This window comes from Spodoptera frugiperda, chromosome 16, assembly GCF_023101765.2.
Source record: "Spodoptera frugiperda isolate SF20-4 chromosome 16, AGI-APGP_CSIRO_Sfru_2.0, whole genome shotgun sequence".
NCBI lineage: Eukaryota > Metazoa > Arthropoda > Insecta > Lepidoptera > Noctuidae > Spodoptera > Spodoptera frugiperda.
The window spans coordinates 6,080,039-6,097,453 of NC_064227.1; the positions used below are offsets into that span (position 1 = coordinate 6,080,039).

General features: G+C 34.1%; 1 protein-coding gene across 9 annotated transcripts in view; it reads right to left on the reverse strand.

Moving 5' to 3' along the window:
* Positions 1 to 8,853: 8,853 nt before the first annotated feature.
* LOC118280596 (solute carrier family 41 member 1) overlaps positions 8,854 to 17,415 on the reverse strand; it is a 112,229-nt gene continuing 103,667 nt past the window's right edge. For 7 of the 9 annotated variants that reach the window (XM_050699630.1, XM_050699631.1, XM_050699629.1 and 4 more), the window contains 5 exons: positions 16,865 to 16,891; positions 15,312 to 15,459; positions 14,082 to 14,287; positions 13,476 to 13,624; positions 8,854 to 13,213 (listed from right to left, as the gene is read on the reverse strand). In XM_050699630.1, the coding sequence (XP_050555587.1) occupies positions 13,028 to 13,213; positions 13,476 to 13,624; positions 14,082 to 14,287; positions 15,312 to 15,459; positions 16,865 to 16,891 (716 nt within the window). In that variant the 3' untranslated portion in view covers positions 8,854 to 13,027. The remainder of the gene's footprint in view (positions 13,214 to 13,475; positions 13,625 to 14,081; positions 14,288 to 15,311; positions 15,460 to 16,864; positions 16,892 to 17,415) is intronic. The other 2 variants (XM_050699634.1, XM_050699635.1) reach the window with 1 other exon arrangement.

Genomic DNA, 17,415 nt, shown 5'->3' on the forward strand with positions numbered 1-17,415 from the left:
TATTTTTAGAAGGGACAAAGAAATACCTAACAACTTTTAGGTAACTGTTTTCCGAAAGACAGTTTTTTTTCCGAAAGACATAATTTTTAATTTAATTCGGAATTTAGGAAATTAAAGACTTATTTCGAGAGGGGATTTCATTTCAAAACTGCCTATAATTAACTTTTTTATACAAGTTTTAAATACTTTATATATTATGTAAGAGATTTATCCATTATTTCTGAATAACGGTGAGAATATTGAAATATCAGTGGAGCGTCAGTAGCTAATGAGGTTATCTAGAGTGGTAGGCAGAGCCGTTATCTCGTACATCGTATATTTATGAAACTTGAATCTATTGCATCGGATATAGGTATCCATTAATGTTAGAACATTGTTAGTTCCACTGAATCATTAGATAATGTAAAAGTGGTGGTGGCCCGGAGGTTTAAGACGCCCATTTCTCATGCTTGAGGGTACGAGGTTCGAAACCTACTAACGGCAAAGTACTAATGTGACTTTTTCCGAGTTATATAAATACTTTCTAAAATTATTTAGACATCACTGACAAACGATGAAGGAAAACATCGTGAGGAAACCTGGGCTTATAAATTCGAATTATAATTTTGAAATCGCCAACCCGCATTGAGCAACTACATACAGTAGCTTGTATTCTATTTTATTAGTCTGGAGATAGTTAAGTTAAAGGGCTATGGAGAGTGACATAGACTACTTTTTTTTTAAATTGAACTCAAGAAAAGCCAAAAATGTAAATACAGTTATTAACTATTAAAATTCTAGAAAAGAAAGGTTCTTTACTAAAGTAATAATGTTCTTTCTACTCTCTACTAATACAGTACCTATAAACTTATGTGAATAAAGAAAGCGTTAAAGCTCTTCTCGATACTACGGAAATCCATCACTGTCCCATTTTAAAGTTACATTGCCACTTTCAGGGTTTAAAACAAACACTACGTTCCTAGGAAATGCAGAGATTGACGTATTTTCTTGAAGTTATAAGGGGTTTTAAAGACCATATTTCTATGTAAGTACTTTTTAGTTTGGTTTTTTAGATTTCAAACTTGTAGGCAAAAAGTTTCTTGCTGGTAGAAACCACGTGGAGCACATTCATTATTAACTAACAAAATAATGAAATAGTAATATTCTAGTTAGTCTTATCCTAGGTATTACCTAGACTGTTGACCTAAATTTTAAAATTAATGTGTCGTTAAAGTTTAATTCTATAAAGAACAGATCAGCATATGTGTACTTTATTGTACAGCATGTTTTAAAGAAACTAACTAAAGCTTTGATCGTGTTGTTTATACCATAATATTAAAATATTGTCTTACAAAAGGACGTCACGGCATGAATAACTTGAACAATGTGTAAACAGAGCTTATACTGGCCGGCAATTAATTATACTAATATGTACACACCGCTCTTAATACACAAACAAATTTTTAATGTATCTGTTCTTTCTTTAGCCGACTGCTTTACGCAATTACGCCATTTTTATTTTACATAAATTCAAACGGAATATTAATGTACACTTCAAATTCAAAAAAACAAATACCCCATAATTTTAATTACCAAACAAGTGCGGGCTATAAAACCATTAATTCGCTCCGTAAAAACAAATAGCCGCCATGATGTGCCAAACAGCGACATCTGTTATCCAGTAGGGGAATTTATTTGAGAGTTTATGGTTCCTTCTGTTTTATTTTAGTTTCGTATTGATTGATTTTCCGATTATTTGTTTTAATCGATTTACTGGTTTATTTTTTATTATTGATATATTTTTAATCATTTACGTCTGCATAAAGTGTTTTTATTAATGATGTTTAGCAAAAATGTGTCGGAATATAATGAGAAAGCTAAAATTATTAGTCGCCTTCCATTAAGTGGTATATTTATTAGGCAAATACGACAGTAGTAAAACTAAAAGGAAAATTATGGGAGCCACGACTGCAGGAATGGTTGGCCTGGGTAATGGAGTATTTAATAAAATAGGGTCGCTCATGAATGGAATTATAATATTTTTAATTGTTATAATTATACAAATAAACTAGCTGAACCGGTCAACTTCGACAAATATAATTTAAGATCAAAATTTGCCAAATCGGTCCAGCCGTTCTCGAGTTTTAGCGAGACTAACGAACAGCAATTGATTTTTATATAAGTATAGTGTTAGAAGGATTTAGTGATTTTTCTAAACGATTCACTCTGGACCAATAAGGAAAACATTTAGGCATTTAACATGCAACACTACAAAAGCTAAATATATACATAGATAGATAGATAGATAGATATTACATAGAAAGTAAAAAGATTTTTGCAATATCGACATTATGGAAACTGGCTATGTGGAAGGGTCCTAAGCACACAGGGTTGGGTTGGCCGTAAAAATTACGATTAATACATGGAAATAGGTAATCATTAATTAAATATTTCAAGGTCGAAGTGAACTCATTGATTTTTGTGGGTTATGTTTGAATGTTTTGTTACTGAAATGAGTGTAAATATGAGTTTAGAATAAGTAGAGATACTTAGATCTACAAATTAGGTCGATACAATTAGATCCATTGCTGATCTAATCGAGTAAAATATTATTGTTTATCGATATGCAATCTGTTAACCTGATTTTTGACCGATGTGTAATTAATGTATTAACCTGATTTTACAAACACTTACAAATTGAAATACTTAATCAAGAGTTTCTTCTATACAATGCTTCCTCGATATATATTTTTTGTGGCATAAGCCGGTAAACAAGCTGGCGGATCACCTGATGGTAAGTAATCACCGCAGCCGTGGATACCCGAAACACCAGAGGCGTTGCAAGAGCGTTTGTGGCCTTTTGGGGGTAAAGAATTTAAGGGTTGTATGGGAAATTGGGAATTGGGAAGATTGAAAACGTAACACAACGCAAGCGTTGTATCAAATCAGTTTTCTGTAAGGCCATAGTATGACTCCGGTTCGCGCCGAAGTATGGCTATTCAACACTTAAAATATAAGACAAAATACAACAATCAAATAAAGAAAGGTCAAACAATATAGAACTAGGTATGAACAGTCGTATATCGACCTTCGAATAACAACTCGTTTTGGTAAAAGGACATTGGAAATGGTTATGATGCCAGGAAGGGCAACATAGTATCAATTCAAAATAATTGGGGCTGGTATAATAGCTATTACACCTCGTTAGCGTTAAGCGGTAGACAGAGATATTTAACTGCATTTTAATAATAATTTTGAGAGCTAAGACAAGTTAGTAACATTATTATTAGGTATCACAAACTTCGTGGTATTGTTGATCGAAGATCACAAAGGTAACTAAGGATATGGCATAGTATATAAAATATAATTATAATATGTAGTTCAAATTATAATTTGATGAAGTCTGAGGAACCTTCAACCAATAAAAGTATACAGAAAATTAGTTTTTTTATAAAAATTAAAAATTTCCATATTTGAAAATTTTGATAGCGCGCCATCTATCGTCTAGTACTACTAAATTATAATAAAATATGCAGCCTCAAACAATTCTATAATCGCTATTAAAATGACGTAAGAAATATTAATAAATAATTGATTAAAAAAGAAAAACATTAGCCAAAACATGTAACTTAACTTTTACAAGTTTAAAACTAAGTTGTGCCGTAATGAGGCTAATTGTTAAGTTTAACTGAGTAAATATGGAAGAAACTTAGGATATTTCACATTAAAGTTTTAGTGAACAGACTATGCTAAATTAATTTATCTTGGGTCGTATAATATGTGACTTTAACTGACTTAAAAAAAAGGTTCTCAGTTTGATCTTTATATAAAAAATATATGTAAAAAATAGTGTGATAGATATTCAAGTTTTTAAGTAAGGTTTTCTAGAAATCATTTTGTAAATATACTGAGTCTTTCAATCGAAAAAAAGAAAAAGAGACAGCAGTTTGGAATAAGGTTAGAAATAAGAAAGATATTAAATGAAGTTGACATTATTTTGGTTGATTGTATTTTGGTTAAAATATGTATGAATTTTAAAATGGGATATTTTATATCAAAAACCTTCATTCTTTTGGATATTGGTAAGCTAATTGAAGTTATACTTATACTACTTAACCAAATAAAATGAAATTGGAAGTGTTAGTTACTAATAAGGGGCAAATATACAAAAACATATTACTAGATACTTCAGATAATACAAAATCATATTGAGTTTTTCCATAAAACCGACAAGATATTCATATAACAATACAAATCAAATTGTAAGTAGCACGGAGTCGATTTAATGTATTTCAATGGGGCATAAAAGGGGTCAACATGACTCACAGTCTTCTGAAGTGGTTACGTCATCTAGGAATAGCTTTCTAGGAAACCTAGATGTCTGAATGTCAGTGTTTTAGATTGAGCTGCGGATATCAGACCTATGGGAGTTGGGTGAGACATTTTTGTGATCTTTTATGATGAGAAATTGTGAAGGATTGTTTTATTGGATAGTGAAGGACTTGGGAAGGTACTTTTAGTATGTTTAATAGCAAGTTTTTACATGTTTAAGATGATATTATAATTTTAGTATATTTTAAGGGTACCGCTACCTACCTAAATAATACTCATGATGGTCATGTTGTCTCTTTCATGATAAAAACTTACTTGTGTTATTTTTAGATGTAATTAATATTTTGGCAATCGATATTATGTATGACTTATTATGAAAATTCACAAGACACATACAAACGACATAAAATTGATTGATTTTATGGTAAAAGGTTTTAATATAATAATATTTTGTAGATTTACAGAAAACTGGAGAAGTGATGGCTGAATTGTATTTACTGTATAACAGCCGTACTCAGAGTCATTTAATGTATATTATAATACTTTTTTTTTGAGGGGAGAAAATCATCCAATGACTTCTCCCGCCTTGGCTGAGGTCAAAGGGATTATCAGACTCTTACTGACTAAAATAACTCCGTTCTTTCTCCTGCTTTGAACCATGATTACTAAACCCAGTCCTTAGCAAGTGTTTACAGAACAAAATCGCAACTAAGGAATAGTTTTATAAATAATCATTAAATGTCTCTTGAGTACGACAGTAAGAGTGAAATAAGTAGAACCATGCGGAAATGACAAGTAAGAGGTAAGAGTTGAAGAAGACACGTTGTGGTACTTCAAATGATTGGGAGGAAGGAGTGTAAGGAGATTATAATGGGGGATTATTTATTTGTTTATTGGGATATATAACCCTCCCTACCTTTTTGTATTTTGGATATGATTTAGTAAATAAGTCTAATAGATAATAAGCATTTTATCTATGGGATACATATAGTGATTTATGTTAGAAGTTTCCTAATTCTGCATGTTATTTGACCAGATATCGATACTTTAATTAGCAAACCAGCTAACTCCATATGAGCAAATTCTACCATGCATTTTGTTATTTTTGAAAAATGTGGGGTTGGCTGGTTTGCCAATTAAGGTATCGATTCTGTAAGTATGATATTAATTAGCCCCACTACTAAAGTTTTAGCTGTGTATAAAATAGCTTTTCATTAATTAGTGACTGAGTGCTACTATGTCATATCATATCATGAATGTGGTGTGGTATTAAGAAAACTGGCACTTATATGACACAAAATTGATTGCTAAAATGATTGTGTAGGGAATTACGTGCATATGAAAATTAAAAGTAGGAAAAGAAATACACATTAGTAGCTACATGGTCATGATTATAGTCATAAATAAAACAACGAGGAAGGAAAAGTTTCATGTATTTGTGAGAAAGAAAACGAATGAACATTAAATTAAAGAAGTGAGTCACAACAATAGCTAATTAAAATATGTCTCAACATTAGCGGGATATCAATCAAGATTGTAATTACATCAGTAGAAATACAACCATTAAACACGTTGGCACATGTATTTGTACGTTAATAGTTTTCATTAATAAACATTCTTTCAAACAATAATGTCTGACTTGATTAAACCAAGAATATTTATTTGCATTCCCCCCGGAAAAGTCGATATAGTGACGTCTAGCGACATCTATCGGCCGGGTGCGGAAATACTCGATAGGAATTTCTAGGTTAGTAGTGAGTAAAAAAAAAACTAGTTTTATGTAAATGTGATATTTATTTACTGGAAAATAGAAAGCTGAGAGTCTGTATATGAATAAGCGTGACACTTATTGATGAAAACTACACAGATATGAATGGAAAATCTGAAAGTCTGAAATGGAAATGTGGTCCTAATCAATAATTTCGATGTATCGAATGTTGATTATGTCTATATCAAGCCACTACTACCACGACTGGTACACCAACACGAGATACTAAGAACAGCTAATGTGTGGAAATTAGGTTAACTCCAGGGTTTTATGGCCACCATAAATCAGGTTAATTTAGGGCCTTGTAAAGGCTCGATTGTGCCATAACAGCGTGTATTGTATCCTTCACTCGTTTTATATAACGATAAGCCTGCGGACAAGCGTTGCCACAGTCGAGCGGCGTCCATAGAAATTGATGTAACATGCTCTCGAGCGAAACATGATGTTTGAGCAGTCGGCGGTGCTGTGCGGACGGTGCCGCTCAATTTATATTTATCTCTCACGTAGGAACACTCACTCTACACGCGTGTACTTACTGCTCATCCTGAGACACTCCCAAAACGTTATATTGACAGAAAGCAAAGGTTCCGCGCTAACAACAACGACACTCGCGGTATACCACGGTTACACGCAACTCTATCGATTCAACATCGACGGCCGTATCGACGGCGGGCCTCAGCCTACACTTACACATAGGAATTTCATTTTTTTTCAAACAACAACGTACGATTCTTACATAATTCCCGACCGCCATTACGGCCTGTGACGCACACGATAATCGCCCTTAAAGACAACGTGCGTTGGGTACATATTTTCCATTTTCCATGCACGATAGCTCTATTTCGGAGCTGCGCCGGCGGTTACAACCTTGAATTCGGAACGCACCTTTAATTTTAGCCGGTTAACCTAGATACGGGGACCATTCCGAGTGAGGCGGATCGATATTCGCATGCGCGATGTCTCGAACGGTTTTAAAATAGTACGGGTGTGGTGGGTACCTTTAGGCGGCGGATTTTTGGGCAAGGTATGTCGGGGCCCGATGCTCGCGGCCGACTGACGGGCTCCGGGTGGCCGGCCGCGCGCACGCGCGCTGCCCGCTGCCTCGCATAACGATCGCAATAGCTTTCGGGCGCGCGCCGCGTCCACCGCGCGATCCAGAACAGGTGTACCGCGTCCATTTTCTAATACTATCGCATATTTCTCTTACCACAACTATGCCATATTCAAGCAACATACTAAATACCCGAACCTAGGCTCTCAGCTTGCCCGCTGCTTCATTTGCTCGCTGGAAATCGATGGACTGGGCGGGCAGGACGACGGCATTGAAAGCTCTGACATAATGTAACCTACAAAACTTCCGTTTGTTCCACTGCCATGATTTATTGGAAGTATTAAATGTGTTTCGTCTAATAAATATGTTTTCGTTTTTCAAACGTGAAGCTATTTATCATGTTTCGTTGTATTTTTGAGGTGTAGTGGCGCCTCTGGCGGTGGAAATGGGTACTGTTCGTAAAAGCTCTCGTCCGCGTTGATCTTTTGTTTGCCTTTCAGTTTGCAATGACGTTTGACATTATGAATAGTAGTTGTATGTCTGTCTCGCTCTCTCAACGAAAATAAAACGAGATACATGTAGTCTCCGTTACTAGGTACTCGAGAATAATAAGATATACGAGTGTTTATAGTGAACAAAAGATATGAGAGGCAAATGATATTACTTTCACATTGTTTAGGAAAGACGACGGGTTTATATGTGGACAAAATATTTGAGTAGATATAGTTTATTATTTCAAAATAAAAATATATTTTGTAGTCATAAGTATAGGGTTTAAGTTAATCTATTCAAGAAGTCCGGATGACATAGTTTTATTATCTGAATGCAGTTACACTCTACTTACTTCATACAACTTACATGTACTTCAAAAAAATTTGAAACATATTTGTAGTCTTTCTGGAACCATTTATCACTTCTTATTAATAAGGGTGAGGTAGTGCCATCTATAGTTAATGAGCCAAAACTAATATAGTGACGTCATCGAGAAAATCATCAAATGTTTTGACCGCGGTGACAGGTCCCGCCATCTAGCGGACTTTCCTTCAAATAAGAGTCTTTGAGATAATGCTATAGATGGAGTTGTAAATACATTCATACATACATATCGTTACGCCTTTAATCCCCGAAGGGGTAGGCAGAGGTGCATATTATGGCACGATATGCACTTTTCACAGGAGAGGACTATGTTCAGCAGTGGACGAGAACGGTCTGATGATGATGATGATGATGATGATTATGAGTTATTTCTTGTTTTTTAGTTGTTACCTTTTTCTTGTAAACAGTCACAGTCATACTATTTCACCAACATATTTTATTATTTGATGTACTTATTTATTGCATGTACTATGTAGATATGATTTTATGTTTGAATGTTTAGGAGACATACTGGATAGTGCTATAAGCAGGTTACTTTCCTGTTGACTTCGAGTTACCTATATCGAGTTAGGTTTATACTTGTAATCTTTTTATTGGTTTCGCACCGTCCCCGAAGGGAGTCAGATGTAACCATATACAGGGCACAATTATTGATGTCGTGCCACAACAGAGACAGTTTCAAAAAATCCTAATAACACTTACTGATCCAGGAATCGAACCCAGTACCCTGTGCTCAACAGTCGCATTTGCCAGCACTCACACATTTCATTACAGGGTGATAAGGCGTTATTAGGTACCTCAATAATTTTGCTTGATTAGGGTCGATAATACAAAAAAAACAAACCAATTTTCAGTTAATTCATTTTATTTTGAAATAAAAATTACAATAATACACTATTTGGACATCACAATAGGAATACATTGATGGTATAAAACTTAAAATATTACATCTCATAAATCACAATATGTCGGTTGTCGTTAAAAGCTGTGTAAATGGAATGTAAGTAATATCAATGTGTTTATTATTTACTTATTTATAACACTATTTACTATATTTACTGTTTACATGTGAAATATACTGAATATATACATATAGGAAAATTATATACCCTTTTTATAGTGACAGAATGGCTTGAAATGTATAATCTTTACAAAACATACATACAAATTGTATATTAAAAAATTAAGCTATATTTAGCTTTATAAAAATGTACAGTCAGGTGAAAAAAATAGTGATAGGTTTACAAGAAATTAGGATAAAAGAAAATATATGAATATTAAAGACAGATACAGGAATACAGGTGTCTAATGATCGGTGGGCATATAAAAATATTACATATATATTTATAAGACAATATATTCACATGTAAAATAAAAAGTATCAATTTTTTGTTAGGCATTGTAATTTAACATGTAAAGCAATGAATAATTTGTTAATTTGTATCATGCAAATACTTGAAAATAAGTATCAAGAATTAACAAATTCATTTACATTTTTATCATAAAGTCACCAATTTAAATAACAAGAAATTTTATCATAACTTTCGTGAGACATACCAAATTAATTATTGTGTTATCGGCTTACACACGTAACTGTTTGACGAGGAACTCGACTAGTTTCAAGCCACATTAGAGACTCAAATTCATGAGCAGTATTCCGCGACACGACACGGCGATAGTTCTGCTGCTACTCTGAACATGAGCCTCTAGCATGGCTTGAAACTAATCGAGTTCCTCGTCAAACAGTTACGTGAGTAAGCCGATAACATTATTATTATCATGAAATTGATACTTAATTTAAAAATAAATGTTTTCTGTATAAAATTACTTTCTTTTTCATTGATTTGTTTATGACCACAAGCTAGTTAAAAGACGAAATAATAAGACTTGCTCAATATTTTGAATTACAGTAAACAGTGTTACAAATATGAAAAACATTATCTACATAACATTGATACATAAGTAATGGCACTTTCGGACCAAAATATTTAATCAATAACTATATCTTATTAACAAATGGTTGCACTTTATTCTCCCGTCAAATATAATAATAATAATAGGCAAATATCATATTATTAGTCACCAATATTAATAATATACTTATATTAATAATCATTATGGAACAAGTAGCATCAATTCACGTCTTCAGTCATTTTTACTTAATAAATACGAAAAGGAAAGGGACTATATAAAGATTTAGATAAAAAAAATAGATTATAGGTGAAATGAAAGAAATAGAAGTCTGGAAAAGTAAAATAAAGCATTTTCGTTGTTCAGAAGAATTGTTTTTGTGATGAAAATGTTTTATTTTTAGTATAGGACGGAAATGAGGTTGTGTGGAGCCGTATTGTCCCTTGGATGGACTAGGCAAGTACCTAAGGCACCAGGGTATAGAGACGTGCCCAACTGCCCCTAGAGTGACAATGGGGCCAAAAGAATTAGGGGCGCGAATGAGGTGCTTGCCTAGGAAGCTCTCTAGGTTTAAATCAGCCTCTGAGGTTGAAGGTAGAAAAAGAAGATAGTTAACTCATTGTATGGTATATAAGACAACAATAGAAAATACATTGTGTCTCGCGTGGATCCGATTACCATGGGTTAAAAAAGAAAATAGAAGAAAATCGTGCAACCAATCATTGATATTTTATTAATTTTCACTAATAATTGATGTCTAGTGCAGCCTTTTACGAAAGGTAAGCGTCTCTAACAAACTAACAACAGCTTTACTCAGTGATTTACATACTACATAACAATTTCCTATATACAATTTAAAATCTCATTTATATCACATCATTCATTCAAAAATATATCTTAACGTTACTGAATTATGGTCACATTCTATTTGATTGGCGTTCGGGACCTCGATTTTTTTTTTATATTAAAAAAATAAGCTAAAATATAGTGTCGTGATACTGAACGCCAATGAAATGGTATTGTAAATTACATATTTGGTTAAATGGTACTATTAATATACAATGAAGCACTGCAATTAATGTACAGTCAACAACTTTTATAGTTACGTCGCATCAACAACGTCCTTTATCAACAATCTCATGCTGTCGACTGTACCTCCACAATTTGGCATTTTTTTTTCTTATTTTCGTTAAAACTTTACTAACAAAAATAATTTTCTATTTCTGTATCACACATACATTTTTATACACAACATGTATCGTGTTTTTCAGCAGAGGTAGAAATAAACAGGTCCAAATATTACTTTTCTCCAGAGTGAGATCTCACACAAACAAACGAGCATTACACTTAGTTTATTCTATTTTCCAGTTCTTCATAATGTTCGTCTAATGCTACCAAATTGGTGATATTTATCTTACAATTGATTACCAATCTGTTTCTATACACTATACACGTCAGTTTAATAAATTAATTTAGGCCTCTTAACTTAAATACTACGTAATTGCTTTATTGTACTCACTTTCCTAAACTAAACACTAAATTACACACTAACGCTTGGTTTTAGTCGACATTTTTACTAACAAAAGAAAAAAATGAACAACAAAAATGAATTTAGAAAAAAAAATGTTTTCGAATTTCAAATATGTATAAAAAAAAATAACGGCCCCGATGTATTTCAAATTTAGAATTTTTGTTTTTTTTTTTATTCCATAAGGCAATGAACCTCATTGTCAACAAAATGGTTTTACGTGCGACGCCTTGAGATTGGCAAGTGATTGCTCAATGGAATACTCGATACACCTAATGACCTTAGATATACTATAAAATGGTACCTGACCAGTAAATTTTATTTCAATCACCGAAAATTTAGACCGGAGTGAATGGTGTAAAAAATCTAAAGGCTATTTTTTACCAGATTTTAGGTCTGACGTAAGCTGTTTTGAAAAACCAAGCGTACAAAATAGGTCTATATCACATAAGTACTAACAAAATGACGGTACACGATCACAACGAGGTGACAATTTATAAGTTAATATTTACACACATATCTACAGAATGTATCTAGAACTAAGTATCGCCATTTACCTATATTTGGATATGACACCTATAACAGTTAGATCGAACGAGAGAATACGTGTGTAGGAACATTTTGTATCCTGGCTGAAGTTCCGGAGCCTCACTGCCGACCGTTACATTACAAATGATTTAAATAACTTCGCTAACGAAGTCTGTTAAAACATTAACTATAAAAAAAAAACAACCAACAAAGTCAATCAAAAATATTTCAATTCTATAGCAGTATTTGATGATAAGAAATATTTAAAAACGTAAAACTTCAAAACCAAGAGAGTCAATTATTATGGTAACTGTTTCCTGCTAAACTGTTTGAATTTCATCGATTTCCATTCAATTTATTGTCCTCCATTCTCATTATAAATTGATGTCAAAACATTTAAAATAATTGCGTTGATCACATTTTTACATTTCATTACCTATATCACAGTTTGACTCTCAGGATGTCAACTCTAACACAGAGCGATACCTCAACAAGAATCCTTCAAAATATCAATAAATAATGTTCAAAAAACGATAAATCTTTGAAAAATTTCAATACTGTCGCGTTTAAATAGTTATGATGTCACCGACATGGCATCATTGGCACACCAATTGACATGACGTTCGATACAATTTTAACGAATATATTACCAATACTGACAGGATAGCTATCCCTATTATCTTAATCTGATCAAATTTAAATAAAACCATCTTAAAGCAAATTGGTGAAATATAAAAAGCTTGTGAAACCCCGATGAGTGTTTCCATTGCCTTTGGTATTACTTCGTATTGGCTAGCTATGCTAAACGTAGCACAGCTAGAAGGAACATCAAGATAACGTTTCAGTACTGATCCTAAAAGGAACGTCTCCATCCACAATCCAAGTCTTGCAACAAGTCTTACCGATCACCTGTTTAAAAATACAAGACTGTTTAAATAGTACTAACATCAAAAACTGTGAAGGGGATCACAATTGTTGACGTTAGATGAGACTGTTAGGTCCTAAGATCCATTACTTCTTCTTCCTGTAGTACCTGAAGGTGTATCGTACCTATTCACAGGACATTGTTACCGTATTGCATGCCGAAGATGGAGAGGATCACGAACGTGAGTCCTAGGAACACTGAGCCCAGGAGGTCTCCCAGAGCGGTCAGGTAGGGGATGGCTGCGTTGTCGGGATCCTTCTTCTTCTTCCACATCAGGTGGACTAGCATGTAAGCTAGGTACAACAATACCATGACCTGGAAGCAAGATAATCTGCTGTTAGGATCCATTCGACTTAATATTTAAATAATACCAAATTTCTCCTTTTAATTTTTTTTTCCAAAGACTCAGAATTCCACTCCCGCAGTTCGCACACGTTTGGGTGGGATATCTACCATGAAGCGGTGGCGCTTCGCCGATTGTTTCATGGTTCGATGATGGAAAGGACTAGGGGGAATCAAGTTGTGCAATTATGGACCCTTCCCAAAAGACTTAAAGTTAAAAATAAAGAATACTTACTTGCAACAATGAGCACAAGAGGTAAGTGATTCCGAAGGGCACTTGTAGGGTCACCGCGCCCTGGTAGACAAAGTCAGCGACCACCATGAAGATAATCTGGCCGAACAGCGCGAGGACCAACAGCATACGAGCCACCTTAGCCGCTTTAGCTGGAAAAGGAAAATAGCACTATTAATACTCCGGTTTAAAATTGGATAAAGAAAGAACTAGGAAGTAATCGTTGAAAGGAAATATTTATAATACGAATGGTTTATAGTATAAAATACAAGATTTCAAAATAAAGTTGAAGAGCCTAGAGACAATAATAAAAACAAAAATAAAGTAATACAATTTATTATTATACTACAAAGGGCTAAGGAAAATCATAAAAATCTATATCTATATACTAATATATAAAGCTAAAGAGTTTGTTTGTTTGATTGTTTGTTTGTTTGTTTGTTTGAACACGCAAATCTCCGGAACTACTTTTTATGTTATGAATAATTCTTTTTGTGTTTAATGGTGGAAGGCTATAGACTAAAACATTACGCTATGACTAATAGGAGCCAAGCAGAGTGGGTGAAACCGCGCGGAAGTAGCTAGTATCAGCAATAAAGATCAACTTACTTCCATAGAACAGCGTCCTCCAAGGCCACTCAATGAGCCTGGTGTTCTCAGGCAGCTCTCCAGGAATGGCCGTCTGATGGAGATGGGTGGCCAATCTGGAAGACTGCACGCAGACCAGGTTTCCACCGATGCCGTTGACGATAGGCTGGAAGACTTCGTAGCCGGGGTAGCTGTCCACTGCTTTGTCCAAAACGATACCTCCGATACTGGGGGGAAAATTGAAGTTTTAGTTAGGTTACTTTGTTATGAACCCTTTTTGTTCTAAAACTGCAACGAACAGCGAGACGTGCACTAGTATTATAAAACTTAGGAGCTGCGGACTACCTAGCGGGTTTACCGGGGCTTAGGAACGGGGTGGTTTTTAGTCAGTAAGAGTCTGACACTCCCTCTCGCCTCGCCCAAGGCGGGAGAAGACACTGGATGATTTTCCCCCTCAAAAAAAGGTTGACTAATCGATAGTCATTGCAACGTAAGCACTTGAGAGAAGGGCTTTGTGTGATATGAAACATTCTTCGGGATATAACCATATACTATTGGTTCATCGAGAGTAGTATAATATTTATCCTACATAGAGACAGGTTTTTAATGGAGAATTCGAGATAGTAATAAACAAATTGGTCGTTTTACATTGTCATACATGTCATGTTGATAAAGAGATAATTATGAGGATTTAATAAATAAGATTACAACCAAATTGGGAATTTCATTTATGTTGTCTAGTCAGTTCGATAAAGCGTCAATACTAATACGGATAGATAAAAGTAAGCGAGCATTAATAGTAATCTGATTAATAAGACAAGCAATGATAGCTTTCTTTGAATAGTAGATATGAATGATCTAGAAGATTTTCAATAAAGAACTACGCTTATGAATGTTTTTCCAATTACTATTATATTGTATTGTTTTCAAGAATTCTCCGATCATACCTTTTAGTTAACGCCGAATAAATAATGTAAACACATGTTTTATCTCGGAAAGAGTCGCTAGTCCCAGTTTTATAGACACAAAGACAAAGACCCATTTACCCCCATTCCCAATCCCCGCAGCTCGTAAATTCCTAACACCCAAAAGGCTGGCAACGCACTTATAACGCCTCTGGTGTTTCAATAGTCCATGGGCGGCGATGATTGCTTACCATCAGGTGATCCGTATGCTTCTTTACAGGTTTATTGCATAAAAAAAATACAAGAACAATGAAATAAAAGAGAAGGAATGACGAAGAATACATACCCACTGATGAAGAGCGCAGAGATAACTGGAGTCCATCCACTGGTGAGAACCTTTTTGGTGTACTTGTTGCGCCATACGATGAAGACCCAAAGGGGCAGTAGACTGTAGTAGACGCACATTAAAGCAATTGGCTGCCATAACGATATTTCTGGAAAAGAAAGGGCAATAATTAGTTGGGTATATATAGAAATTGAGCGAGGGCTATCGTAGACTTTTTTTTAATACTAGTGGCGCTACAGGTTTATCTTAGAAAGAAGAATCTTTAGGGGAAATACACATATGTCTTGTTCCAACGGAATAGAGAGAGATGCAAAGACTTTCAACAGACTTTTTATCAACTCAGGGGTCAAGTGTGTTTTAATCCCAGACTCTGTGCTATAGAGAGAATTTCTAAAACCTAAAGGACAGGAACAAATAATGTTTTTGATAGTTACTAAGCAAACAAGACCAAAATCTCTACTAGCGCCATCTACTAGGTGCAAAAACGATAGCCCTCATAGAATTGCGAACTTAGAACCTTTGACTAAGTGACTCCTAATGATCATGAACTAAGAAGAGTAATGCTAACTACAATCTAGAATGACTCTAAAATGTTACTAAAATTACTGCATCCTGTATTGAGTTGCAGTTTTTTTGGAGTATGAAGTAGAAAAGAACGATTTTGAAAGCAACACACATTACAATGTACGGAGTTAATGAATTGATACTAATAATTATCTATTTGTTACGTAGTCTTCTTACTTTGAATCGAAGACAGTATTTGGCTATCTTCTGAAATGCTTTTCTGTGCTGAACCTAGTCTTTCTATCTTCTATACATTTCCTTGTGCGATCTATATTTTTCTATCTTTCTCTAACATGTTAAGAGTGACAAGGATAGTTTATACTAGGTATCGCAAAAATACTTTCCAATGATTACAGGATTAGATTTTCTTTGACGTCAGTCTCAATCAATGCGAATGAATTATTTTATTTGTTTTAGATAAAATTATTCTTTGATTAGTAAATTAATTGGTAGATTAGAATCTATTCCAATTAGGTGACGCATTGAGATTGTTTTTAAATTATTATGTTCAGTGTGGTCGGGATATCTATACTTTTTACACGATTATTAAAAATATCTTGAATTGCAGGAAATGAGATGCTTACAGATAAATGCTATTTTATTTATTAACCCTTTTTTTCTAGAAGGGGGAAAATAGTTCAGTGACTTCTCCCACTTTGGGTGAGGCGAGAGCGTGTTCCTACTCCTGCTCTTTGAGTTGACCCTGGCAACTCGTTAAGTTCGCCGTCCGCAAGTCAAAAGTGCCTTCATTATCTATTTGAAATAAATAGTTTTGACTTTTGACGCTTGATTGAAATGTAACTTTTAGAAAAATGGAATTGACATTGCATGCAAACGAGTAGGTGTCATCACATTTACTACAAAACATATTTTCGGTTCTTATGATTTGTTTTATCTTTATAGAATGCTTGATGGGATGTGAAAAATCTGTTTTCTAGAATTTTCTATCGAAAAAGCATGCTCCAAGTTTGATTTCAATTTGGACTCACCTCTCTCACTCCTTCCACTATCAGTACCTTTTATTTTTGAAAATTAACGGATTTATTATTGGTAATTTACGTATCAATATATAGTTATTAAAATGTATGTCATCTATTTGTCTAAATTTTTTATTAAAAAAAAAATCCTGGGTATCTTTTTTTCTTACATAAGAACCTTCTTCTAAGCGAAATCGGTTTAGCAGTTCGCAAGATTTGCGCTTAGCAACACATACATATAGGAATTCATTTTTCATATTATTATAAGTTGTCACTTACAGTGATTTCCGAAAGTAGTCTTGAATTTCGATTGGTGGAGGGTACTATATAAGTAATATGCTATAAATAAAGGGAGGAGAGAGGATTTTTAGGAAGCAAGTAACCTACCTTAGGTAACATCATCATTTTTATAAACTAAATAGCTGTACCCACGATTTCATCCGCTTTACATCCCAAGTAAACCGTTCTTCTCCTAAAGTATTATGTACTTTTCGTCATGTTTGGTTAAAAAACATACTACTTAATCCATTTCCCAATACCTATAGTCTTTTTCTAGGTCATTC